At 57.5% G+C, this 24,650-nt stretch overlaps 6 protein-coding genes across 6 annotated transcripts; 4 read left to right on the top strand and 2 right to left on the bottom strand.

The window, feature by feature from the left end:
* Positions 1–1,393: 1,393 nt before the first annotated feature.
* On the top strand, positions 1,394–1,982 carry TRAVEDRAFT_27462 (uncharacterized protein). Its single transcript, XM_008036671.1, has 2 exons — positions 1,394–1,655; positions 1,716–1,982. Exons 1-2 carry the CDS (start codon positions 1,418–1,420, stop codon positions 1,805–1,807), a joined length of 330 nt encoding a protein of 109 aa, XP_008034862.1. The 5' UTR covers positions 1,394–1,417; the 3' UTR covers positions 1,808–1,982.
* A 1,502-nt stretch (positions 1,983–3,484) lies between these two features.
* TRAVEDRAFT_117507 (Yip1-domain-containing protein) lies at positions 3,485–4,690 on the top strand (the record flags this gene model as incomplete). The annotated part of the gene is made up of 7 exons (XM_008037605.1): positions 3,485–3,514; positions 3,584–3,620; positions 3,679–3,738; positions 3,786–3,874; positions 3,963–4,328; positions 4,386–4,493; positions 4,553–4,690. 7 exons carry the CDS (start codon positions 3,485–3,487, stop codon positions 4,688–4,690), a joined length of 828 nt encoding a protein of 275 aa, XP_008035796.1.
* A 931-nt stretch (positions 4,691–5,621) lies between these two features.
* On the bottom strand, positions 5,622–7,803 carry TRAVEDRAFT_44912 (FAD/NAD-P-binding domain-containing protein; the record flags this gene model as incomplete). Its single annotated transcript, XM_008036894.1, has 9 exons — positions 5,622–5,641; positions 5,675–5,702; positions 5,762–5,815; positions 5,874–6,009; positions 6,060–6,198; positions 6,259–6,264; positions 6,318–7,004; positions 7,068–7,220; positions 7,275–7,803. The coding sequence occupies 9 exons, from the start codon at positions 7,801–7,803 to the stop codon at positions 5,622–5,624; spliced, it is 1,752 nt and encodes a 583-aa protein (XP_008035085.1).
* A 1,543-nt stretch (positions 7,804–9,346) lies between these two features.
* Positions 9,347–11,604, top strand: TRAVEDRAFT_118012 (Vps52-domain-containing protein; the record flags this gene model as incomplete). The annotated part of the gene is made up of 10 exons (XM_008037604.1): positions 9,347–9,406; positions 9,463–9,597; positions 9,646–9,849; positions 9,911–10,150; positions 10,200–10,343; positions 10,397–10,759; positions 10,818–11,081; positions 11,175–11,254; positions 11,315–11,438; positions 11,491–11,604. The coding sequence occupies 10 exons, from the start codon at positions 9,347–9,349 to the stop codon at positions 11,602–11,604; spliced, it is 1,728 nt and encodes a 575-aa protein (XP_008035795.1).
* A 300-nt stretch (positions 11,605–11,904) lies between these two features.
* On the bottom strand, positions 11,905–15,206 carry TRAVEDRAFT_117575 (uncharacterized protein; the record flags this gene model as incomplete). Its single annotated transcript, XM_008037603.1, has 7 exons — positions 11,905–12,329; positions 12,384–12,642; positions 12,701–14,309; positions 14,363–14,515; positions 14,578–14,714; positions 14,765–14,918; positions 14,974–15,206. 7 exons carry the CDS (start codon positions 15,204–15,206, stop codon positions 11,905–11,907), a joined length of 2,970 nt encoding a protein of 989 aa, XP_008035794.1.
* Positions 15,207–17,298: 2,092 nt separating this feature from the next.
* Positions 17,299–23,904, top strand: TRAVEDRAFT_163831 (FAD/NAD-P-binding domain-containing protein; the record flags this gene model as incomplete). Its single annotated transcript, XM_008037602.1, has 9 exons — positions 17,299–17,827; positions 20,879–21,031; positions 21,089–21,798; positions 21,911–22,038; positions 22,094–22,229; positions 22,280–22,333; positions 22,385–23,140; positions 23,200–23,577; positions 23,628–23,904. 7 exons carry the CDS (start codon positions 17,299–17,301, stop codon positions 22,475–22,477), a joined length of 1,803 nt encoding a protein of 600 aa, XP_008035793.1. The 3' UTR covers positions 22,478–23,140; positions 23,200–23,577; positions 23,628–23,904.
* Between the last annotated feature and the right edge of the window lie 746 nt (positions 23,905–24,650).

Genomic DNA, 24,650 nt, shown 5'->3' with positions numbered 1-24,650 from the left:
CAGCGTCCACTTTCGATCTCGACTGGGCGCAAGGCTGGCTGCTCGGCCGCGATGCCCGCGCCTAGACCGAGTGCATCGCTGAGGCTGCCCGTGCAGAGGCCCTCGCGCGTACGCAAATAGCTCAGAGGCTTGACTCGCGGATGTCAGCCTTCTGCTAGCCTCCTCCCGCCTCGAAGGGAATAAATACCGCGCTGGAACGCCCACATTCCCCATTCGCGCTCTGTTCCCCCCTCCCATCCCCCCTTCCTCCCCCCACCACCCCGCATGAGTCACCACGCCGACAGGTAGGGGCCATCAAGACACGGGCTCTATCCTGGCGTCAGCGTGTTCCCACATTGCCGATGGGCAGGGGCCGCTCCAAGCGTCGTCAGAGTACTGCAAGCAAGCGGTCAGAAGCTCCTTAAGACTGAAGTGCATATTGAGTCGAAGGTGGGACGGTGAGTGTTTCCTATCCCGAGGGAGGGACTTCGGTCCTGGCGCATACCTTTTCGTGGTCCTCGGGATAAGTACCTGCTCGTGCGCGGCCTCTCGGGGCGGTGTGCGGGTGGGGAAACCAAAATGCGTTTTCTGCTTCTTCGTTCCGGTCCGGGCGGGGTTCATGCGCGCCGTCCGCTGATACTTTTCTGATCTTCTGGCCCATTATACACGCATACTTTCGTAGCATCATTGTGCAATATCTTGTAATGCCTGCGCATTGAACGTTGAAATAGAATTCAGTTTGGCGCATGTTTGAGTTGTATTAGTAGTTGCAACACCTGGTCATTTGCCACGTTCATCGGACATCGTACAGTCAGAAATGCGTATGTCCGACTCGACCCGCCGCCAAGTCCACCTCAAACCATATTATTATCGTAATTCGGCGAAGAGTGATCGTACGGTATCTTTGTCCGCGACCGCAGAAGTGATACTGCGATGGCTTTGAATGTTAGACCTATTGAACACGCTGAATAGAGGCGCGACATACGGGGGGTCATCATCGCAGTGACGCGACTGAAGCTTACGTCACGGTGTTGGTACCAACCAGCCAATCGAGCCTGTGGGGTTTGACAGGACCCTGGGAGAGTCGATGCAAGCATGCAGTAGCCTTTGGAAGAGCCGTCGGGGATATCAAGGAGGTGTCCTACCCTGGTCTGTTCGGGGGTGCTTCAACACCTGTGTGCCTCTGCATAGTTGGGTGACTTCGCTTACCCTCAGATCATCATCTGCCGTTTCGACCAAACGTTGGACCTTTCGCAGACGATCGGCATGTCGGCCTGCTGCGCGTGACCACATCGTTGCATCGCGGAGGCTGAGCTCTAAGACACTTAGGCTCATTTCCAGCCTGTCGGAATTGTGAACAAGACTTCCGATGAGCTACAACACAGTTCGAGACATCGCGGAGGACATACTGTTTCAGGCGGCGGAGCATGGATTCGAGATGGACCGGCTCAATCTCAGCTCGCTGCTTCTGGTCGAGGTGGGACAGAACTTTGATCCAGTTCTCCACCGTGTCCTTCATGTGTTTCTCCCTGTGCAGATGATCTCGCAAGGCGTGGGCTCCAAGAACGCTGAAGACCGTTACGAGGCCGTATCCTGCAATCTTCAGTCCTGCCTCGAGGAGATGTTTAGCGGAGAGCCCGGCCGAGCCATTTTGGGTGGCATGAGTCGACATCGTGCTGGGTGAGGAGGCTACATCAGTCTGTCGCCGAGGAGCGGAGTAGTTAGAGATGCGTTACAATGCGTATTTGTTGGGGGTGCAATGTGCTGGATCGACCGGAAGGTTGTTGACTCGGGGTATAAGTACTACGAATATATGACGTCCGGATAGATTTGAAACACGAAGAGACCCGCCGCGTTGCCTTCGTATTGAGACAGTAGTGGCATCCCCGGCAGTGAGTCGGAGTGACGAAAGGGGTACGGATGTCGACCAGGATGTCCGGATATTCGTCAGACTGGCTGCCTTCCTGTCGTCGGAGTACGTCCCGGAATGAATGAGAACATCGAAGAAGCCATTCAAGCGTCAGCTACCACTGAGTATCCGGAAATCCGGATAACTTGCTGCGAAGCGCTCTGACGAGAGCGGCGGTCGTTCGAATTTTGGAGGCTGTGCCAACGAGTGAGTGGCCGCTTAGCGCTTATGTAGCGCCCAGCGTTCTTGAGCAACCACCGCGATCTCACCCGACCCCCTCTTTTCAGCATGGCCATCGCGGGCCCAGCTAAGTACCAATACAAGCCCTCTATAAACGAGAGTCTATAGGTCAAATGCCCGTCGCATCGGAAGAATTCGGACTGCAGCGCGTACGCACGAAGAAAGCGAGTCGTCGCTGCACTGCGCTGCCTCGGATATGAGGAATTACAGGTTCTTCTCTCACTATCTCCGTATCGATTTTCGAACAGTGTTTTTATACTTGAGTGTACAGCATTCCGCTATCGTGAACCTGGGCCAACCAACTTGAAAGATGTCCACTCGCCGAACGAACGAATCACAGCGTGCTTGCGATCTCGACTGAGCGCGAAAGCTTGCTCGGCCGCTATGCCCGCGCCCAGACTGAGTGCACCGCTGAAGTTGCCTGTGCAGAGGCCCCCGCATGTACGAAAATAGCTCAGAGGCTATAGCGGATGTCAGCCTCCAGCCAGCCTCCGCCCTCCTCGAGGGGATAAATACCGCGCAAGGACGCACACATCCCCCATTCGCGCTCTGTTCCCCCCTCCGACATCCTCCCTTCCTCCCCCCACCACCCCGCATGAGTCACCACGCCGACAGGTAGGGGCCATCAAGACACGGGCTCTACCCTGGCGTCAGCGTGTTCCCAGATTGCCGATGGGCAGGGGCCGCTTCAAGCGTCGTCAGAGTACTGCAAGCAAGCGGTCAGAAGCTCCTTAAGACTGAAGTGCATATTGAGACGAAGGTGGGACGGTGAGTGTTTCTTTCCCCGAGGGAGGGACTTCGGTCCTGGCGCATACCTTTTCGTGGTCCTCGGGATAAGTACCTGCTCGTGTGCGGCCTCTCGGCGTGGTGCGCGGGTGGGGAAACCAAAATGCGTTTTCTTGTTTCTGTTTTTTGAAGATGGCTATCTCGACGGCGGTCTGCGTCCATGCGCAACTCACTTATATCTTTATAGGACGGAACGGCCCCCAAGTAGCTGGGGGACCCGGAACAACATCATTAAAGCAGCGCCTCCTTGTTGACAACGATTTGGACAAATGTATGGCTCTATACAATGATGATAAGCTTGCCTTAAAAATGTCTAGACATGTAGAAACGGGTGTGTGTAACCATACTTGGGGAACCCGTAAAGTTCAATTGAGCGTCCAGTATTGCAAACTCTACACCTGCCATTTAGAGCGGACGTGTCATTATGGGCGCCTCAACGGCCACACTCGCAGCTCGTGCATGTCACTTCTGTACTGTATACTGTCCTCACTACTACTAGGTCTCTGTCGTCAACGTCGAGCTCTTACATCTTCATTCTTGCTACTCTGAGTTCTGAACCGCTTTTGAGCAATGGCGTACGTGGCAATTGACTCGGATGAGGTGGGTCAGACGCAGTGGTTTGTCGTGCTCTGCGTTTCTCATAGTATTGACGGTAGCCTCTCGTTATAGCGGATGGAAGAGGGGCCAGATGGCCTCCAGTTTCAATGTATGCTCTTCTGAGTATTGGAGGAATCAGAGTTGCTGAGCATGGACACCGCTTACAGCATTCCTGAGCACTGACGCAAGGGCGACGAACCAGGGCACCAATGCCTCGCGAGGTACGTGTCGATATCCCCATGTTATCTAGAGGGAGTATAACTTAGTGCGCGAGTAGGATTCATCTCGGATGGTCCTTCCAAGAACGCAGGATTCTGGACGCTGGACTACTATCAACCATACTTCGATGTGGACACCCACACGGTGAGTGCGTTTCCTATTTGTCGAAGCGCGTCTCCCTCATCCCCATCCTTGTTGCCCCCTCAAAACGTCGCCTGTCACACGCGCTCAGGTTCTCCGTCGCTGCTACACGACCCTCCTTCCTCGCTCCTCCAACTACCTCTCTGCGCACCTCACGCCAAGCGCGGATCTATATGGGCCCTTCTGGACGCTCACCACGCTCATCTTCGCGCTCTTCGTATGCTCCTCACTCGCATCCTCCATTTCCGCGTACCTCTCGCATCCAGACTCCGCCGCCGCCGTGCTTGAGTACGACTTCGGGCTGCTCTCCATCGCGACCGCGCTAGTGTACTCGTACGGCATCGGCGTACCCGTCCTGCTCTGGCTCGCGCTGCGGTACCTCGGCGTCGGGGAGTGGAGCGTGGTCGAGGCGGTCACGCTGTGGGGATATGCGCAGTTCGTGTGGATCCCGGTCGCGGTGAGTACTCGATATATGCGTCTCAGTGCTCGGACGGATCGGCTGACCTGGATGCAGCTCCTGTGTGTTATCCCCGTGCCCATCGTGCGCTGGGTGCTCGTCGGTGTCGCGTTCCTCATGTCCGGCTGGTACCTCGCGGCAAACGTGTACCCGGTCCTGGCCACGGTACGTGCTCATTCATTTTTTAGCATGTGCGGCACGGTTCGTTGACGAAGATTACTCAGGCGGACGCGAAGCCCGTGAGACTTGTCATCATCCTGCTCGCGGCGCTGCACGCGGGTATTGCGTTGTGCTTCAAGATCTTGTTCTTCAGCTACTACGTTGTTAAGGAGGTCGGGCCCGGCGATGGGCCACATGTCTAGTTGAAACGGACTACACTCTGATGTGCGTGCATTGCGCTTTAGTGTTTTGAGGTGGTAGTAATTTATCGCATTCTCAGACTTGGGAATGGTGCACGGCGTGAGCCAAATTACCTGGGACTGTATATAATAAGCGTCGTGAAAGCTTTCGTTCAACGCGTGCATTCGTCTTCTCGGCTCGCAATTGAAGGATGTATTCGCCTAACACAACACTACTACGTCACATGCGTAAGGGCGACGATGTGTACGCATACTGACAACATCACTGGAACACAGAAACACGAAAACGCATTTTGGTTTCCCCACCCGCGCGCAGCCCCGAAAGGCCGCACACGAGCAGGTACTTATCCCGAGGACCACGAAAAGGTATGCGCCAGGACCGGAGTCCCTCCCTCGGGAAAGAGAGCACTCACCGTCCCACCTTCGTCTCAATATGCACTTCAGTCTTAAGGAGCTTCTGACCGCTTGCTTGCAGTACTCTGACGACGCTTGAAGCGGCCCCTGCCCATCGGCAATCTGGGAACACGCTGACGCCAGGATAGAGCCCGTGTCTTGATGGCCCCTACCTGTCGGCGTGGTGACTCATGCGGGGTGGCGGGGGGAGGAAGGGGGGAAGTCGGAGGGGGGAACAGAGCGCGAATGGGGAATGTGGGCGTTCTGGCGCGATTCTTATTCCCTTCGAGGCGGATGGAGGCTGGCTGGAGGCTGACATCCGCTGCAGCCTCTGAGCTATTTTCGTACACGCGGGGGCCTCTGCACGGGCAGCCTCAGCGGTGCGCTCGGTCTGGGCGCGGGCATCGCGGCCGAGCAACACTCTCGCGCCCAGTCGAAATCGAAAGCACGCTATGATTCGCTCGTGTGCGCACGTTGATATTCGAAATTCGGCATACGTTTTCATAGATACATGTTATACAGAGGGTCGCGAGATCTTACACTACCTCCCGGAGTTCGTTGCTGTACGGCAATTTATTACCACTCATACCATACCGAGTTGCTTCGCCTTGATTTGCAGAGCCTGTAGAAATTACGACGAGCTGTCAGTAACGGCGAAGCCCGTTGCAGTAGAGGTTGTACCAGGGCCTTCGAGTGGAAACGCGAGACAAAGAAGTCGCCGGTCGCGTACCACAGCTGTCGCGCAATACCACCGTTAGCATCGTAAACCAGCCGTCAAACATAAGGAACTTACCCCGGGGTGGCCCGAGGGCCGGTAGCTTCCTCTAATCTCTCCCTCACCGTCGAGACCGTAGACCTCGCCGGTCTTATTGACGACGTCGTCACCGAGCAGCGCACGGTTCGCCTCCCTGATGTGGACATAGCCCGTACTATGTCGCGATGAGTGCACGGAGGAACTCTCGATGTAACGGTCACTCACGCCATGATGACCGCGTCTGCGGACAACTCAGACCCGTCGGTGAAAGTGAGGCCAGAGTCGGTGAACGCCTGAGGGGCGACACCGCTCTTGACCTTGATGCGGCCGTCGGCGATCAGGTCAGCGGCGCCCTTGTCCTGCCCTATGAAGTGGGGAAATATTCAGCGTCATCGCGCTATAACCAATGGGATCAGAACTTCACAGTAACCTGGAACAACAACTGTTAGTTGGAAGGAGCACAAAAGGCCACCACCGACGCACCGGCAAGCCTTTCCAGAGTCAAGATATAAAGACCCTGGCCCTCCGGGCCCATATTCAGCTGCACCCCGCCCTTGCGCAGCTTGTCGTGCAGCGGCTTCTCCATCTCCCACGCCTTGTCCTGGTGCGCGATCGCCCACTGCTTCTGGAGCCCAAACGGGAGCGACGCCGCGCGGAAGTCCGCGATCTCCATCGGCACGTCCTCCTTCCAGCGCAGGCGCGAGACCGCCGAGATAATGTCGCGGCCGGAGACGCACGTCGGCGATCGCTGGATCATCGTGACCTCCTGCGCGCCCTGCAGGACGAGGTCCTGGCAGATGTCGATCGAACTGTTGCCGGCGCCGACGACGACTACGCGTTTCCCGGCGAACTCGGCGCCGCCGTTGTACCCCTCGGAGTGGAGCACTGGGCCTGAGAAGGTGTCCCGCCCCGGGATTTCAGGGATGTTCGGCTTGCCTAAAGTCCCAGACGCGAGGACGATATGGGCGGGACGCAGCTTAACGTCTTTGCCCTGGCGACGGATGGTGACGTCCCAGGTACCCGTTCCGGCATCGTAGACAGGGTTGGGCTGCAGCTCAGAACTCGTCCACACGACGAGGTCTTGGATAGATACGTAGTGCTCGAGCCAATCGGCGATTTTGTCGCGCGGAGTGAACTCAGGCCAGTTGGCTGGGAACGATTGGTAAAGCACTACGGATACGCGTGTCAGCGACCACGCTGCCTGTCGCAAAATACAACGGTTACGCTACTCACAGGTGTTCCGTCGTTTGATGGTATGTAGGGCCAGCGCAGGGTATCGCTTCCGCCACACGTCGCCCACTCGGGCGTGGCGTTCGATGACGAGCGTAGGGATCTGCATCGCCTTAAAACGAGCTGCCACTTGTACGCCGGTTTGTCCTGCACCGACTGGGAAACAGGTATTCAATATATGTGGCGTGTGCCAGTGTGTTGGATACTTACGTATCAGGACGTAGGGGTTCGTCTCGACGCCGTGAATCCACTGATCGAAGTCCTTCTGCAGGTCGCGTCCGGGGGTCACACTGTCGTCCCGCAAAGTGAGGACGTCTTGCTCCTCGTGACCTCGTATGTCGGAGAGCATCAAGAAGGCCGTAAGAGCTTTAAAGGCCCCGTCCTCGTCCGGGAGGAGACGAGCATACCCACGTCCGTGGCCGTTGCGGAATTCGAACGAGAAGGCCAGCTCGACATCCACGGCTGGAACAGCCGAAACGAAGGAGACCTGCGGGGCGAGATGTGCCCTTTCGTCGAGCTTGACGTGCTTGATCTCGGCGCTAGCCAGGGTGCCCGCGACGTATCCGGCGACCTTGCTGCGCCCCTCGAGAGAGCGGATATCCCATGAAAAGACCAAGAGATCCCTGAGCCACCCGTTGGGCAAGAAGAGGGAGCTAAACGCCTCGACGTCGCCGTTCTGAGAAGCGGTGGCGAAGGCGGCAAGCCAGGTCGAGGCAATAAGCTGCGGGTCGAGAGCCATGTTCAGTATTTGTCGCTATGAAGAGATGGGTAGAGTTAAGTGGACACACCTTCTGCGCAACCTTGTCGTGCGATTTATACCGTCAGGACTAGCATGTGAAAGGCACCATGACCGCAGCGAGCGACTCGCGCCCAACGAACGGTATTGCCCCAAGTGAGTGCACCTCCAGTGTGTTAGTCAGTGTGGGTGCTATACAAGTCATAAAGATTTGTTGTAGTATGTGCTAGTATTGAATCGAGAGGTCAGCAATATAATACCGATAGACGAGAGACGTGCTTCGAATACCACCCCGACTGGTGCTTCCTTTCCGCAAAGCGCCGTGAGTAGCGCTGTCGGTCACCTGGCCCCGTATGTTCTCTCCGTAGTTATGGACAATTCTGCTCCATTGCAAAGGCTAACGAGACCTCGCATGCAACGATGTCGGTGGAGTGACTACTCAGTAAATTGTACTCGAGTTGGAAGTACTTGCTCGTAAACCATTTGCCTTGGCTGTTTGAATAAAATGAGCCTGACGACCTCATATGGCAACTCCGGTCAGGGCGCCCCTGAACTTGTGGTGTTGCCTCAGTCATCGACTGTCTGATCGGGTTGTTTTTTCTCACTGCGCTGTCAACTTTTTGAATGTTGCTCATCTATGCTTACGGGCTGCCCAGTGCATTACGTCGTCGTTGGCACCTATTGCACAGAGGATATGCATACACTAATACCGGGATTAGATGTGATCTGGTCTAAATTGAACGACGTACGTTCAGTTTGAAATACTCGGAGGTCGGCAACGATGAGCCCGTTCCCGTAGTACTCCGCGCCGTGTTGCTGCGATGTATCTTGACTAAATATCCGAAGTTCGAGAATGCGTACGAAAACTCCCTAAAAGTTATTATGCGTGAGATAGAACAGTTGCCAGAAAGAAGGCGCCGTTTGAGCCTGATCCAGATCGCAAGTGTGCTCTCGGTGGTTGTTTGTCCTAGTTCGTCTTCAACTGGCAATGGCCTGTGCTGAGTTCAGCAAGTTCGTCGCGCGGCGTCCCATAACATGCGTTGTACGGTGGGAATAGCGAGGAAAAGAAAATTCGCGGTGCACACCGTCGCGCCAGCAGTCCAGCGAACTGTGCCAGTGGTCACGGTTCGTTCCAAGTTCACTCCAACTGGATGCGCTCTAAGCGCCCTTAGCACAGCCACTCTAACGCGTAACTGGCGCTCGTGATCCGCTGCCACGTGCTCGCACTCAAACAGGCGCTCGTGCTGGAGTCGGGGTCGAGCAGCGCGGGCCGCTCGCACATCTTGACACGAACTCTCAGACTGGCGCACCTGGACAACTAGCACCCTCTTGCCGCGCTCTAGCTCATTGTTCGCCTGATAGTAGCTCTAATTTGGCACACGTAAACTATCTGTCCAGCTTTCTGCGCAATCACGGAACCCGTCATGGCCGACCATACCGAGGCTTCGTCTCTAACTTCGAGCGACCGCGAAGCGAGTGGATCACGCTCATCCCGCCCCGAGCAACCATGTGAGTGCCTTAATATCTTCCCAAATACTGCTCCTACATGTATGCGGAAGACCAGTTGCGAGCGCGCGAATTTGTGGAACTTCATGATCAAGTTCAGGTACGGCCCCGTTTCAAGGTTCTGCGACCCGATCCTCATTCTACCTGTGTGCTTAGACTAGCGTCAATCTACTGGACTCGTTGGAGACTTTCCTATCAACGTTCCAGAAGGACCTTTCTGCTGTTTCCGGCCAAATATCCAACCTGCAGGACAGAAGCAAGGACATTGACAACCGACTGAAGAGCCGGAGGGTGCGTTAGTCCGCACCCGTTGGCGCCGTAGTGTTAATCATGCTACAGAGGATAGAGAAACCCCTCGCCAACCTCGTCGTCGATCTCTGTATACCCCCGGCGCTGGCGACGCTCATACTAGATACCTGTGTCGGCGAAGACTGGATACCTGCCATCGTCGAGTTTGAGCGGAGGCTGGACACTCTCAAGCTCAGAGTTCGCGTCAAGGCTGCGCGAGACTTGTCAGAGGTTGCGGAGGGCCTGCGGATAGTGGTGAGCACATGACTTCAATGTCTGAATGCAGTTTACTATATTGAAGCTGTGCTGCACCTAGGCCGCCACCAAACTGCGAACTTTCTTCCTGGCGCTGCTAGAACCTATACGGACAAGCATGACTACGAACCTGCAAGTCATACAATCATCTGTATGGATGAAGTACAGGCCACTTTACACCTTCCTGCAACGGCACGCACCCAACGTCGCACACGAGGTGCAGCGTGCGTACGCCGCCGCCGTCCGTACTTATTTTGAGACCGGGTTCAGGCGCTACCTCAGAGGCCTGAGCTGGATCAAGGTCAGCCCTGGACTTCATCACGCTCAGAGTGAGCGCTGAATATTTGTAGGCCCGGACAATAGAGAGAGCGGACAACATTGCCCATGCTCCCGGCGAGTCCCCAGACCCAGAAACGGACCCCACACGTCTATCGTACGCTCGTGTAGACGGTCCAAGTGTTGTCATGGCGTACATGGCAGACGACAAGAACCATGTCAGTAGGCAGCATTTCACACATCACATACATTCCTGACGACTTCCCTGCAGAAAGAGCCTCTGGAAGCTCTCGTCCGCTCGGCGTTGCTTGTCCTCATGGATAACGCGACTGCAGAGTACTCCTTTATCACGACGTTCTTCGCCCACGAGCCTCGGCCGTCGATGCAGAGCAAGGACTCGAGCGGGTCCATCATGTCTCCCCCACTCCTGTCGCCGACAAACGGCGAGTTCGAGGACATGCGCTCCAATCCGGGATCCGACTTCGGCGGCGAGAGCGTGGCGCCGCGCAAACGGCTCACCAGTATCACCAGCGTCATGAGCACAGGCCCGCAAGAGCCGTCCGCAAAGGAAGAGCTCGCGGCGCTCAACACGCTCTGGAAGCAGGTCATGGACCCCGTCCTCGACTACTGTCAGGTAACGCCCCCGATTTGTCGCTCCTCCCTGCACCCGCACCCGCTCATAAGCCCCACAGACGTTCATCCAGAACGCGCTGGAGCCCGCGCCGCCCGTCGTCGTGCTGCTGACCATGATCCGCCTCACCGAGGACGTCGTCGCTGAGGTGCAGCGGCGCAACTGCGGCCCGCTCGAGACGTTCGTGTTCGCCATTCGCCTCAAGATGTGGCCCGCGTTCCAGAAGCTCATGGCGGACCACATCGACTCGCTCAAGAAATTCGCCGAGGGAGCGTCCGCGGGCTACTTCCGGCGGGGCACGACGACCGATGCTGCCGTTTCAAGTGTGAGTTCATCCTGTTTACGTCTCCTTCGCTAGGTCGCTAGTACGGGGTGTACGGTGTAGCGTTTGTTACCGCCGCTAATATGTCTCGCGTAGATCTGCAAGCGATACGTCGCGGTGTTCAACTCGTTCATTGCGCTCACTGATCAGGCGGAAGAAACGATGATTTTCTCCAAGTACGTCCCGCTGCGCCCTTCTGCCGTTGTTCCCATTCTCATCTGCACACCCTCGTGCAGCCTCTTGCGCCTGCGCCAGGAGCTATCGAAGCTGATCGTGACCCACACGGACAAGCAAACCGACCCCGCGGCCAAAGCACGCGCGCTGTGCAAGTTTTATGAGAAGCTGCTCCAGGGGCTCAGCGTATGTGCTTCAACACTCGTCCCGCGGCGATTGTGCTGAACACAGTACACAGAACGGGCCTCACCCGACAAGCCATCCCAAAGCGCAGAGCGAGCTCGCATACTGGCGCCAACGCGATGAGGAGGCACGCAGGCGCGTCGCGTCGACGCATGCAGGCCGCAGTTAAGACGGACGGGTTATTACGGGTATTAGATTCAAAGTAGAATGTGAACGGAAGCCTGACGACGTGCGAAATGCTACATAACTAACTACAGATGGCGAACCAGAACCGTCCATGTCAGCCTTTCAACCCCAGCCGTGATGGCAGCCCCAGCCTGATAGTGCGATGAGAGAGATCCGGAGAAATAGTGTGCTTTGGCTCTGATATATGCAAGAGACGATCACGTTGTATACGGGGGTGTGAAGGCTGGCGGGCTTCTGGGAGTCGTACGTCAGTGCGCAGCAAAGGAGAAGGGGGTGCCCAAGCTCACCTGGGCTGCTGCGCCTTCTGCACCGCCGGGAACGACGACTTCAAGTTCCCGCCCCCGTTCTGCTTCCCGATGCCCAGCTTGTTCAGCACGTCGCGCACCTCGCCTGGGCGCGGCCTCGACCTTTGCTGCGGCCGCGATCGCTGTGGGGTAAGCTTCGCGAACCCGTCCCCGCCCCCATTCGTCCCAGGGAACACGGAGGAGGTGTGGTCGAGCGTGGAGATGGACGGCACGCGCCCGGCGAGGTTCGGGTTCGACATGCTGCTCCGACCCTCAAGCGCCTCGCGCAGGTCGGTGACACCGACGCCGCGTCCTGAGCGCGCGAGGCTCTGCATGGAGATGTTGTCGGCGTGCATGAGCGCGGGCGCGACCTTGATGAGCGGCGAGAGGCCATCTGCGGAGAGGTGGGACTTCGTCTCGATCGCTGGAGGGAGTATGAGTCACAGTGAGACGAGGTGCGTCTTAAAACGCTACTTACACTCCTTGTATGCGCTATCGGGCGACCAGTCGGCGCGTAACCTGCGGAGCAGCTCTTGCTGGTTGAGGCCCGTAGCTTGCTGTGCATTTTGCGCTGTTGAGAGCGCTTCCAGAATCGCATCACTGTTGATTTCAGGCAAGGGCGCGCTCGTCTGGGCGTCGGAGGGGAAGGGTATAGGTTGTTGCGGGGGCTGAAGGGACCCGAACTGCCAGTCCGGCGGGCTCGGTAGCGGTGCAGAGGGTGGGAGGGCCGACAGGACCTATAATGCGACATATGAGCGAATACTATGTGGAAGCATGTGAACAGCGCTGACGTACCTTCTCTGCAATTTCGGTCACAGCGGGGCAGTCCCACACCTTGCCCACGACGAGCCACGTCCTCGCGACAAGCTCCTTGATCGCACGCACAGTCGCTGCCGTCGCGGCGCACTCATCGCCCACTTTCGTCGCAGCTTCGAGTGCGACGAGCATTGGGATGCCCGTAAGCAGACTCCGTACGGGCAGCTGCTCATGAGCCGCAGTCAACACTGCGAGAACGTTCCCGATATCCGACAGGTCCGCCGCGACGCGAGCAGACATGCGCGCAGGTGCGTCCTTGAGCATGCGCAAGACGAGCGACGCGCGACGCGATCGCGAGGGCAAGTTCATCGATCGGCGCTCCGAAGGGGCGCCCTCGCTCGGCGCGTCTCCCGCACGCGAACGTGCACTTGCGTCGTCCCCATTTGTGTGCGCCGGAGACGCGCGTTCGGAGGACGGCGGCGAAGGACTACTACGCAGGCCGAGGCGCGGGGATGTCGTGAGCGCATATGTGCATGCGTGCAGCGCGTTGAGGAAGCGCGTCGTCGCATCGCCGTAAAGCACCGTGTTGAACGTGTTCGACTTCTGCGTGGGTCCCTCCGCGAGTGGCCTTGGACGCCGTACACCGTCCGCGTCCGCCTTGTCCGCAAACTTCGGGATCTCGTGCTCGATGTATGCGACGAGCGCCATTGCATAGTCCGCCCGCGCGGCGTAGTCGCCATCGCAGAGGAGCGAGAGCGTGTCTTGCCAAATCTCCGGACCGACCTTAGTGCGGCGCGACGGACGAGTGTGCCCCTGTGATTGGCCGTCGTGCGACGTCCGCTCTGTTAGGGGTGGAAGGGTGGGGCTCGTCCCGACGGTCTTGGCATCGTCCTCGGCGTCCTTGCCTGCATCGTGCAAGTCCGCAGCGTGGATAAGACCGAGCAATCCAGCTAGAAGGCAGCGGACGGCTTGTGTCCGGGCCTGCGCGCGATTCGCCCGGCCTACGCCTGGTAGCCCGTTTGCCTCGACCATGACCAGGCGGCGGATGATGTCTTCGGCGAGGTCCTGTATCTGGTCGGCATAGTAGACGTGAGTGCCTAGTGAGGAGACGCACTCCACCAGCGCCGGCAATAGCGAGTCTTCTGGGGAGACGGTGATGCGTCGGATGGTGATGGAGATGAGACTGCCAATAATGTCCGAGGTGGACAGGTTGACTAGTGGTGTCGGTGATGTGAATACCGCGGTGATCATCGCAGCGAGTGTTGACTGCCTCTGCGATGGCTCCGGCGCGTCCTGACCTGCGGCAAGGGATTCCACAAGACGCGTCGGAATGCCGTACCGGTATTGATATTGCGTCCATTCTGCGGCCTTTTCTGCGAGCCATTGGCAATGCTCGAGCTGCTTCCAGCCTCCGCGTTCATCCAGCGTGTCGAGCGCTGCTTGTACCACTAGAGAGGCCTGCATGCCGCGCGTGTGCCCAAGAAGAGACGAGGTCGCGCGCAGAGCGGTATTAGCGACGTCCGCTGACGTTGGGCCCTGATCGCCGTCAATGTGGACGTGGATGGAAGCCGCACGCCGTTCCAGCGTGGGGCGCGACCGGAACTCGTCCAGAATGGGGGAATTTGGCTGCTCCTTGATGTCAGCGATCCTGAGGAAGGAGGCATGTTAGCGCAGCCACGGCCAGGGTCGTAGAGAGCTCACTCGTGGTTAAGCACTGACACATCGACCTGCAGGAGGGGAATAAGAAGCGCGCGCATGATGATGGACACCTGCGGCTGAAACTGTGCTGAGGGCTTGTAGAGCGCCTCGGAGTTGACCGCGCCGACGAGCGCAGCGAGGCCAATGAGTCTTGTTCTGTACAGGGAAGGCGATACGTCGTGAGTAGACAGCTTCCGGGTATTTTGCAGTTTCCTCACCTGTTACGGGTCTCGTGGTCATTGTGCTCGAGGTGACCGAGAGTAGCAAAGTGTCGCAGACATGACATATAGTCATCTGTGACCCTCAAGTCGACACCGATGATAAGTCCATCAGTGTACGTGGTCCACGTTGTAAACTGCAGGGCGTGAGCGACGCTACGCGAAGTGGAAGGAGCATGAGACGCACAACTGTGGCGGCACGCGCCGCAATCTCGAGATCCGCGGATAGGGATGCCAACGTCGCATTCACAGAGGCGAGGAGCGAAGGCGAAAGTAACGCCATGTCTCTTCTACATTCTGCCGCGAGTGCCTTGATGATGGCGAGGGTGATGAGGAGCGAGCTGGCAAGCACACACTGTCTAGGCACGTCCCGAGGAAGCGGTCAAGAGCACTCACGCGCGTGCCCGTGTATTGCCAGCTGCAGCCTTCCTGGCATCCAGCTTCACCCGCTTTTCCAGCTCGCTCCCTAGTTTGTTTATCTTCTCTGGGCGGTTGGCGGCATAGTATGTGAGACGAGAGAGCTCTTGGGAGTTGGGTGCATATTCAGGGCCTGCGGTGAGGAGGGCGGCATTGGGCGGGTAGCATGCGGAGACGAGCTGGACGTGATTAGGGGTGAATGGGATATGCATATGCGTCTGCGTGGGTTATGTACGTGCGCTGGGGCGGAAAGAGGGAAGGCAGTTGAGGGAAGGAGTGGAGAACGCGGACGCTGCGGAGAGGAGAACGCTTGGACTGGGATGAGCCTTCGCTCCAATCTGCGTCCAGCGCGCCCGCCAGATCTCGATCGGCTATTTCGCGCTCCCCATCCAGGAACACGGTTCCTGCGCTCCGGTGTCCCTCAGCGTCCTCCCACTTCAAAAATATACTCGTTCAGCTCATTCATACAGAGCCACACCGAGCATTACGTGACATATAATTGCTGCAGAACGAATACAATAAGTACGTCATGGTCATGGGCGGATAATTAATGCAGCTCACACGAGCGCTCACTCATTCGTCCATGTGGCTGTGCAATGAGCGCTCCAAGGTAGGGATTTGGTTGCTCTCTTCGACCTTCAAGTCGTTGTCCCATACATGCAACACTGACCGCTGAACACTGAGTTTTCCCTCGCCAAGTCTACCGCACAGTACCTCTTCTCGCCAAATACCCCGATCATGATTAAACGAGGCCGCCGAGGGCGCCCTCGTGTACTGACAGTGCCCATGAACGGGGGTACAGCTCACCTACCGGCACCCCAGTCGAAGTTACGATCTCGACTGAGCGCGAGAGTGCTGCTCGGCCGCGATGACCGTGCCTAGACCATGTCGATGCTGAGGATGACTAACCTATTCCCTCGTGCGCGGACGCAAATAGACTGAGGCTGCAGCGGATGTCAGCCTCCAGCCAACCTCCTCCCGCCTCGAAGGGAATAAATACCGTGACAGAAACGCCCTCATCCCCCATTCGCGCTCTGTTCCCCCCTCCATCCCCCCTTCCTCCCCCACCACCCCGCATGAGTCACCACGCCGACAGGTAGGGGCCATCAAGACACGGGCTCTACCCTGGCGTCAGCGTGTTCCCAGATTGCCGATGGGCAGGGGCCGCTCCAAGCGTCGTCAGAGTACTGCAAGCAAGCGGTCAGAAGCTCCTTAAGACTGAAGTGCATATTGAGACGAAGGTGGGACGGTGAGTGCTTTCTTCCCCGAGGGAGGGACTCCGGTCCTGACGCATACCTTTTCGTGGTCCTCGGGATAAGTACCTGCTTGTGTGCAGCCTATTGGGGCTGCGCGCGGGTGGGGAAACCGAAATGCGTTTTCTTGTTTCTGTGTTTCGTAGATGATAGTCTATACCGCGACCTGCGTACGTGCGCTACACACTTAGCTCTTTATAGGACACAGTGAGTCAAGTAGCTGGGGGACTCGGAACATCATGAAGGCAGCGAGTCACTATCATAAGGTTTTGAATAAATGTATGGCTTTATAATATAACAATCTGGTGGACCTCAATTCAGTAGGACGTGTACAAATGCGTGTAACTATGTTCGAGACACGTCGTCTACATTCAAACCTTCAGTATCGCAAACTCTACACTTGCCATTTCGAGCGAACGTGTCAATGTGGGCGCCTAATCAACCCGCAGCCACCGCACTCGCAGCTCGCGCATGTCATCTCTGTACTACTATGTGCTATCGTCACTACCACTAGGTCTTCCTGTCGTTCAACGTCGAACCCGTGCATTTCAATTCCTGATGCTTTGAGTTTTGTTATGCTCTTCAGAAATGGGGTACGTGGCAATTGACTCAGATGCGGAGACACAGTAGCTTGTCGTGCGTGCTCTGCGTTTCTCGCGAATTGATGCGGTTTCTAACGTCTAGGTCATTCAGGTCATGGGAGAAAGACTTCATGTGTCTTTCTCTGTTTCTGCATCAATAGTTTGTGGTAGCACTGCGCCCATTTCAAACTTTAACTTTGGCTTATCATTGACGTCCCTTCCAAGCTGTAAATGTACTTTGAATCACTACCCTTGACATGGCGGTGGAAGTGCGGGCAGTCTCCCAAGCTGCGGACACTATAGTCATCTGACTTACCGCTGCTGCTGCTGAGTCGCCATGCTGTCGTTGCGCTGACCCTATTCCCGCCACAGTGCTTCTACTGATTCATCTTCTCGTGGGATTCTCACACAGGCGGACAGGAGCAGATATATCCACCGCAGTTTCTGTGCTTGGACCAGCGAACACCGACATGGCTCTCAACCCTCGTCTCATTGCTTCCACCTGGCTGGCTGCACTCACGGCCGCCTCGCAGAACGGCGACAGCAGCGCATTCGCTCAGCTCTTTCTGCCCAATGGGTGGCTTCGGGACCTTTTGGTCTTCACGTGGGACATCCGCGCCCTCGAAGGACGCGACAAGGTTGCAGCACACGTCGCCAACACTCTGGCCAACGCCCAGATCAAGGACATTAAGCTCGACGATACCACCTATCTTGCGCCAGAGGTGTCTTTCCTCCCACAGATTCATGCCGTAGATGTCGAATTCGCCATCACCTTCGAATGCCGCACCGGCCACGGGCGTGGTCACGTCCGTCTCCTTCCAGACCAGGACGGCACCTTCCGGGCTCTCACTGCCCTGCTCATGCTCTCGGACCTCAGGGGCCACGAAGAGCAGAACGTCCTCACCTTCCGGGATGATACTGCAGCTCCCGGCCGCGACCTACAGAAGGACTTCACCGATTGGGTTCACGGAGTGGAGACGAACCCTCACGTCTTGATAGGTGAGTCCCACGCCGGCATGAATTCGTTTACTTCTCACAGCAAGGCTCCCCGAAGTCGGTGCCGGGCAGACCGGCGTGCAAGTGGCAGCGCGCTTCAAAGCCATGCAGATCCCTACACTCGTCATCGAACGCCACCCGCGCGTGGGCGACGTCTGGCGGAAGCGGTATCCCACGTTGGCGTTGCACACGATCAAGCGACAGAACACCTGTGCGTAATTCGTATCACTCATCGCATCCATAATGCTTTAGCCAAACGGTGTGCTGACACTAGGACCCGCAGTGCTTTATCAGCCATACCCAAGCAACTGGCCCGAGTACACACCGCGCGACAAACTTGCTGACTGGCTCGAGCACTACGTGTCCATCCAGGACCTCGTAGTCTGGACGGACTCCGAGCTGCAGCCTCGTCCCGCGTATGACGCTGAGACTGGGACATGGGATGTCACAATCTGCCGCCAGGGCAGAAACGTCAAGCTGCGTCCCGCCCACATCATCCTCGCCACGGGCACCCTGGGCAAGCCGTACATCCCGGACATCCCCGGTCGCCAAGCTTTCAAGGGGCAGGTGCTGCATTCCGAAGGCTTCAATGGCGCCGCAGAGTTCCAGGGTAAACGTGTGGTCGTGGTCGGCGCCGGCAACAGCTCGATCGACATCTGCCAGGACCTCGTCACCGAGGGTGCCGAGGAGGTCACCATGATCCAGCGCTCGCCGACTTGCGTTTCTGGACGCACGTTCCTGACAGGGCTTGCGAGGCAGCGCTGGCCGGACGAGTGGCCCCTGGATGCGGCCGACCTCAAGGCAGCGGCATTCCCGCTGGGGCTTCAGAAGCAATGGTCTATCGCTTCGCAGGACTTCATGTGGGCGGTCGAGAAGGAGCTGCATGACAAGCTGCGTAAGGGTGGAGTGCAGCTTACGTTGGGCCCGGAAGGCGAAGGCCTCTACATCTTGGTTCACGAGCGGCTTGGAGGTGCGTCAGCCAGGGCTCTCTTGTGAGGTATAACTCTGACTGGTTGTCGAACTAGGTTATTGTAAGAATTCGCGATATTCTATGCGCGGACGTAACTTTATCACATCCCCACTATCTCCTCCCAGGGCAGGACAAGGGCGGCGCAGACCTGATCGCCGACGGCAGAATTAAGGTTAAAAGTGGGGTCGCTCCTGCAAGGTTCACCCAGTCCGGCGTCGTCTTCACCGACGGGTCGGAACTGACTGCAGACGCTGTCATCCTTTCGTAGGTAATTCCGGTGAGGGATTTGGTTTGCGCGCTCACCACTGCACAGCACCGGGTATGTCCACATCAAGGAGACGAATCGTGCGCTACTCGGAGACGAGATTGTCGACCAAATCGGCGAGGTATACGGTCTCGACAGCGAAGGCGAACTGAGGGCGAGCTACCGGCCGTCTGGGTATCCTGGGGTAAGCTTCGTTCAAGTACCGTCGTATCTCGAATTTGCTGTGGTCACTGAACCATGTGGCCGCGTGCGGCAGCTTTGGTTCGCAACCGCGGATTTCTTCGTCTCGCGCTTCCTCTCGAAGACACTGGTACGTCCCACCTGTACGTAGCGACGTTCCCTGCCTTGCTGATGCCTAGTGCGCTCTAGGCGTTGCAAATCAAAGCCAGGCAGCTTGGGATGATTTGACCTGCACTTTTGTGGGCGACTGCACCATATCCCGATACAGGTAATGCTGAACGAAGAGTGGCAGGCACCGTTTCATGCTGTGTATCATCATATCAATCCAAATACGACAGCGTGATTTGGAACGGCGGACGCTGATAGACTGACCCCGACCTGGCTGCTTCTGCGGACGGTATCGCCGACAATAGGACGCGATCTTGATCCAATGATTTGAGAGAACTCCGAGTACCACGACGAGCGTCTGCAACGTCTGGGAGCCGTTTACGCTTCCAAGTCTATCTTCTTCGCCATATCAACCACAGCGCCGCGCCGGGGCCACACTGTGCTGGTATTCCGAGTACTGGCCCAACGTGGTAGCGCCGCCCATCTCCCAACTATCAGCCCGGGTTGATGTCTATCTCCACCCATGGCCCTTCGGGCGAGCTGACAAGGTTCGTCCACAAGCAGAGAATCAGATGATTCACGACCACCCGGCCGTGGGCGGCAAGATATCGCGCGCTGGGAGTTACTGTCTACGCGGGTGCACCCGCCCAATACGCTGCAGGGCATCGCAGCTCATATGTCCACATTCGCATGCTGTGTGTTTGTGTGCGGTACCTCGTGGTTAGCCAGCGCCGCTCCCGCGCTCCCACCGTGCGTTCCCAGGAAGGCCTGACGTTCACATCCTAGCAGCTGTCCGGAACACCCCTCCGGCGGCGGGACACCAGGCGCGCATGTTGTGCTTGGGAAGCGTACTTAAGATGGCCCCAACGCCCGAGGACCCACTTCTGCGCCCAGAACACGACAGCCATCTCCCCCTGCCTGCTACCGCAACCTACCAGCCATGCACCTTGATCCCAATGTCGTCGCTTCCGAATGGCTCGCTGCATTCTCCGAGGCGGTCCAGAGCGCGGACCCGAGGCGGGTGGCGGAGACGTTCCTCGAAAGCGGGTGGTTACGGGACATCCTCGTCTTCACTTGGGATATCCGGACCCTTGCAGGCCAAGAGAAGATCACATCATACCTAGCTGGCACGCTTGTCAATTCTGGTATCTCCGACGTGAAGGTGGACGAGGATCCTCTGCTTGTTCCGCGGACATTCGGCGTACCGACGACACAAACCCTCGGCGTTGAGGTTGCGTTCACCTTCGAGTGCGCGCACGGCCATGGACGCGCGAACGCCCGACTCGTGCCGGACGCAGCGGGCACATACAGGGCAATGACGTTGATGACAGAACTGCGCGATCTGCCGGGGCACGAAGAGCTCGGGACCTTACCTTTACGAGACGAGATTACCGATATCCCGGGAAGAGATATGCAAGAAGAGTTCACCAACTGGGTGCGCGAGGTGGAGACGAAGCCATACGTGCTGATAGGTACGGTTCAGACATACCGACCAGGTGATGCATTTCTAACACAATAGATGATGCCGCAGTTGGCGGCGGCCAGACGGCTCTCCAGATTGCGGCACGGTTCAAGCAGATGGACATTCCTGCATTGGTCGTCGAGCGTTATGCGCGGATCGGCGATAGCTGGCGGAAACGATACCCGTCTCTGACGCTGCATACTGTTCGAAGACATCACACCTGTAAGTTCAAAGCCGCATTAGCATACATTCCGTAAAACTTGACTAACCAGCCTCAAGTGCTGTATCAACCATACCCTTCAAACTGGCCCCAATTCACGCCGCGCGACAAGATCGCAGACTGGCTAGAACAATACGCGGTCACACAAGACCTAGTGGTGTGGACGAACGCGGAGCTCAAGGTGCAGCCAATATACAACGCAGAGACCAAAGACTGGGATGTCACGATCCTCCGCGAGGGATTCGACGTCAAGCTGCGCCCCGCGCACATCGTGCTCGCCACCGGCACGCTCGGCGAGCCGAACATCCCAGACATCCCCGACGTCACGAGCTTCGCCGGGCAGGTCATGCACTCGCAGCACTTCGCTGGAGGCTCCCTGTACGCGGGGAAGCGCGTCGTCGTGATCGGCGCGGGGAACAGCTCAATCGACATCTGCCAGGACCTCGTCTGGCGCGGGGCGGAGTCGGTCACGATGGTGCAGCGCTCGCAGACGTGCGTGCTCGCGCGCGAGTACGTGTGCGGGCTGCTGAGGCAGTCGTTTCCGGAGGACGTGCCGCTGCCGATTGCGGACTTCCGCTGGGGGTCGTTCCCCTTGGGTTTGTTGAAGCAGCTGACGATTGCCGACCAGCAGTCGGCGTGGGATGCAAACAAGGAGCTCCACGACAAGCTGAGGAAAGGTGGACTTAATTTGAGCATGGGTCCAGAAGGACAGGGTATATACCTGCTCACCTTAGAGCGCGGTGGAGGTGCGTCCCATCATATCACAAGCGTGTGGATTAGATAAAGGTGATGTTGATGACCTATAATGAGGACAGGTTACTGTGAGTAATTCTGCAAATATAGCACAGAGCTAGACTGACATGCACCTAGGGATGGACAAGGGAGGCGCGGACATGATTGCAGACGGAAGAATCAAAGTGAAGAGTGGCATCTCCCCGCAACGGTTTACAGAGACAGGGCTTGTCATGAGCGACGAGTCCGAGCTTCCTGCGGACGTGGTGATCTTCGCGTGAGTTCACGCAGCTTCGTGTGTGACGCTTGTACTCAAGCACAGTCTTCGCCAGGACTGGGTTCGTGCGCATCAGGGAAGCAAACGCGGAAGTATTGGGCCGTGAAGTCATCGACAAGACAGACGAGGTGTACGGGCTCGACGAAGAAGGCGAGATCAAAGGCAGCTATCGCCCGTCCGGCCATCCTGGGGTATGTGTCTTCGACAATATTCATCGTCCCCTCACTTACCCTACCTATAGCTGTGGTTTGCTACCGGCGACTACTTCATCTCACGCTTCATGTCGAAGGCACTGGTACGCGGTCCATTACGAATTTTGCCGTCAACATACTCACCTCTCTGCCAGGCTCTGCAACTCAAAGCGATACAACTCGGGCTTTTGGAGCATGATGGCCGTCGACCCAGCGCAAAGGACAAGGAGCAAGTCAGCAAGCTGTGATTGAGGCCCCCGGGGAATTGTAGCTTGGTGTACGATACCCATACATAGACTGCATGTCGTCTGTAGGGACACCCGTCCCGACACGCAACCGATACCCAGACCTTCCGAGAAGCCTCAAACGGGCTGGAGGGCGTTTTGCAACGAATAGCTGGTGTCCGTAACATGCGCGTAGACGTCCGGAGGTGGCGGTCCATCGGCGGCCTCGTCTTCGCTCTCCTCAGAGCCGAGCATTACGTGCGCGATCTCGCTCTCCGGTTCCGTCACGTCCACAATGAGACCGCGGAGCACTTCCACCAGGTCTGGACGCGTCGTCTCGATTTCCTGCAGCCACCGTCGGCTGACCATCCAGCGCGCAACGCCCTTCGGAGGTAGGAACAGGCCGTCCTTGGGCAGGCCTTCGCGTCGGACCCGCGCAGCCCCACGCTTCGGTTTGACGCTCTTTTCAACACGGTCGTGTGCATCTAGGACGCCGTAGAAGCGTAGCAACCGTGCGCTGCGCCAAGAGGGACCCCGCGTCTGGAACGCCTGCACCCTATCACCGTTCTCGGCGTACTCGCCGTCGGACTCCTCGGAGGACATGCAGTCCTGGTGCAGGGCGCTCTCGAAGACGGGCTGCGCGAACGCGTCCAGTTTCTTACGCGCGTCGGTGCGGTTGCCTAGTTTCTACAGCGGCCGATCAGTTTCTGTTCTGGTTTATTATCCTGATAAGAAACGTAACATACCGCCTTCTTGCGCTGTAACCGACGCGCCCTGAGCGCCTTGTGGTTCTCCTTGCGTTTTAGACGCGTTGCGGTAGTTGCGTCGCTCTGAGCTTTGTGCTTCTGTCGGAGCGTGGTGAACACCTGATCGAAGACGCTATCCAGGGTCTTCTTGTTGAAATCCTTCTCCGGGACCTGCTTGTATGCGCTGTGATTGGTCTTGATGTCGTTGACGACCCGTCTCTTCATCGCCGCGTTGTGTGCAGACTGCTTCGGGGTCTTGAGCCAGACGAACCGCACGGGCTGGTCGGCGAGCAAGGGGGCACCTTCAAAATGGCTTTCGGGGAGGTCTTCGTCGCGTTTGAGTTTCATCATCTTCCGGATATGAATCCTCATGGCATGCTGCGGGATAAGTCAGCATGCGTGAACTGCCAATGTAACACAGTACACACATGGATCGTGGAACAGCGGCCGCTGACATTCCAGCTTTCGCCCACGCAGTCGGGGGAATCGTCATCCGAATCGTCCTCGCTTCCGCTGTAGCTACGGTCGCTCTCCTCCTCAGCGGCAGGGCGCGGCCGCTTGCGAGGATTCACCCGAGGTTTGGGAGAGGCGGGAACGGGTGTGACAGATGGCCCTATCGACTGTGGCGTAGGCGGCGCAAGCAATTCGGTAGGTTCTGTCTGAAGCGTGCTCGGTGTTGTTCGTGTAGACGCAAATTGTGGTGACGGCGTAGTAGAAGGGGGTGGTGATAGGACTGAGAGGGCAGGTGAATGTGAGATGTCAGAGGCGTTTGGGGCATAGTACGGATCCCTGGGTGCAAGCGGGCGTGATGAAGACCCCTCGATGAACAGAGGCAGATGCACCTCCGGATGTTGCGAGACAGGTGATACGGGCGAAAGCGGTGTTGGTGGCGATAGTTCGGCAGTAGGGGAGACAGGTTCGATGTGGGCAGTTGTCGGGATCGTGCTGATGGATGTATGGGGCTGCATTGCGGGGGGAGTAGGATTATTGGGATTCATGCCGATGTATGTTCTGAGTAGGTTAATTTCTTGGCGCATATCTAGAACCTGTTGCTCCAGAGCCATTTGCCGTTGCGCGGCTCTGGCCTCTTGCTCGCGTTCCCATTCAATTCGTCGCTGCCGCTCTTCCCGCGCGGAGGCCACGATCCGGTAAAGCTCGAAAAGTGGATGGCCACTGCGTGGATGTGGCGTCAAGGGTCTGAAATAAGCGTAAGCTAAGCGCACCACCACGAAAGCTACCAAAACGTACGGTGCTCCCGCAGCCTGCGCTTGTAACCCCGACGGCTGAGGAGGGACTATGGCGAGCTCTAACTCACTGCGGTGCGGTACAGAAACGGACGCTGGTGGTACGTTCGCTCCAGATGATGTGGCCGCTCCAGATGCTATTGACGCTCCCGGTGGTTGGGTGGGTGAGGGTTGCGCATGACGCCTACGAGGGCGTGCTACGACAGA

Source organism: Trametes versicolor (genome assembly GCF_000271585.1).
Source record: "Trametes versicolor FP-101664 SS1 unplaced genomic scaffold TRAVEscaffold_3, whole genome shotgun sequence".
NCBI classification, from domain to species: Eukaryota; Fungi; Basidiomycota; class Agaricomycetes; order Polyporales; family Polyporaceae; genus Trametes; species Trametes versicolor.
Note: the sequence above shows the minus strand (reverse complement) of the source record. Positions and strands in the feature narration are given on the sequence as shown.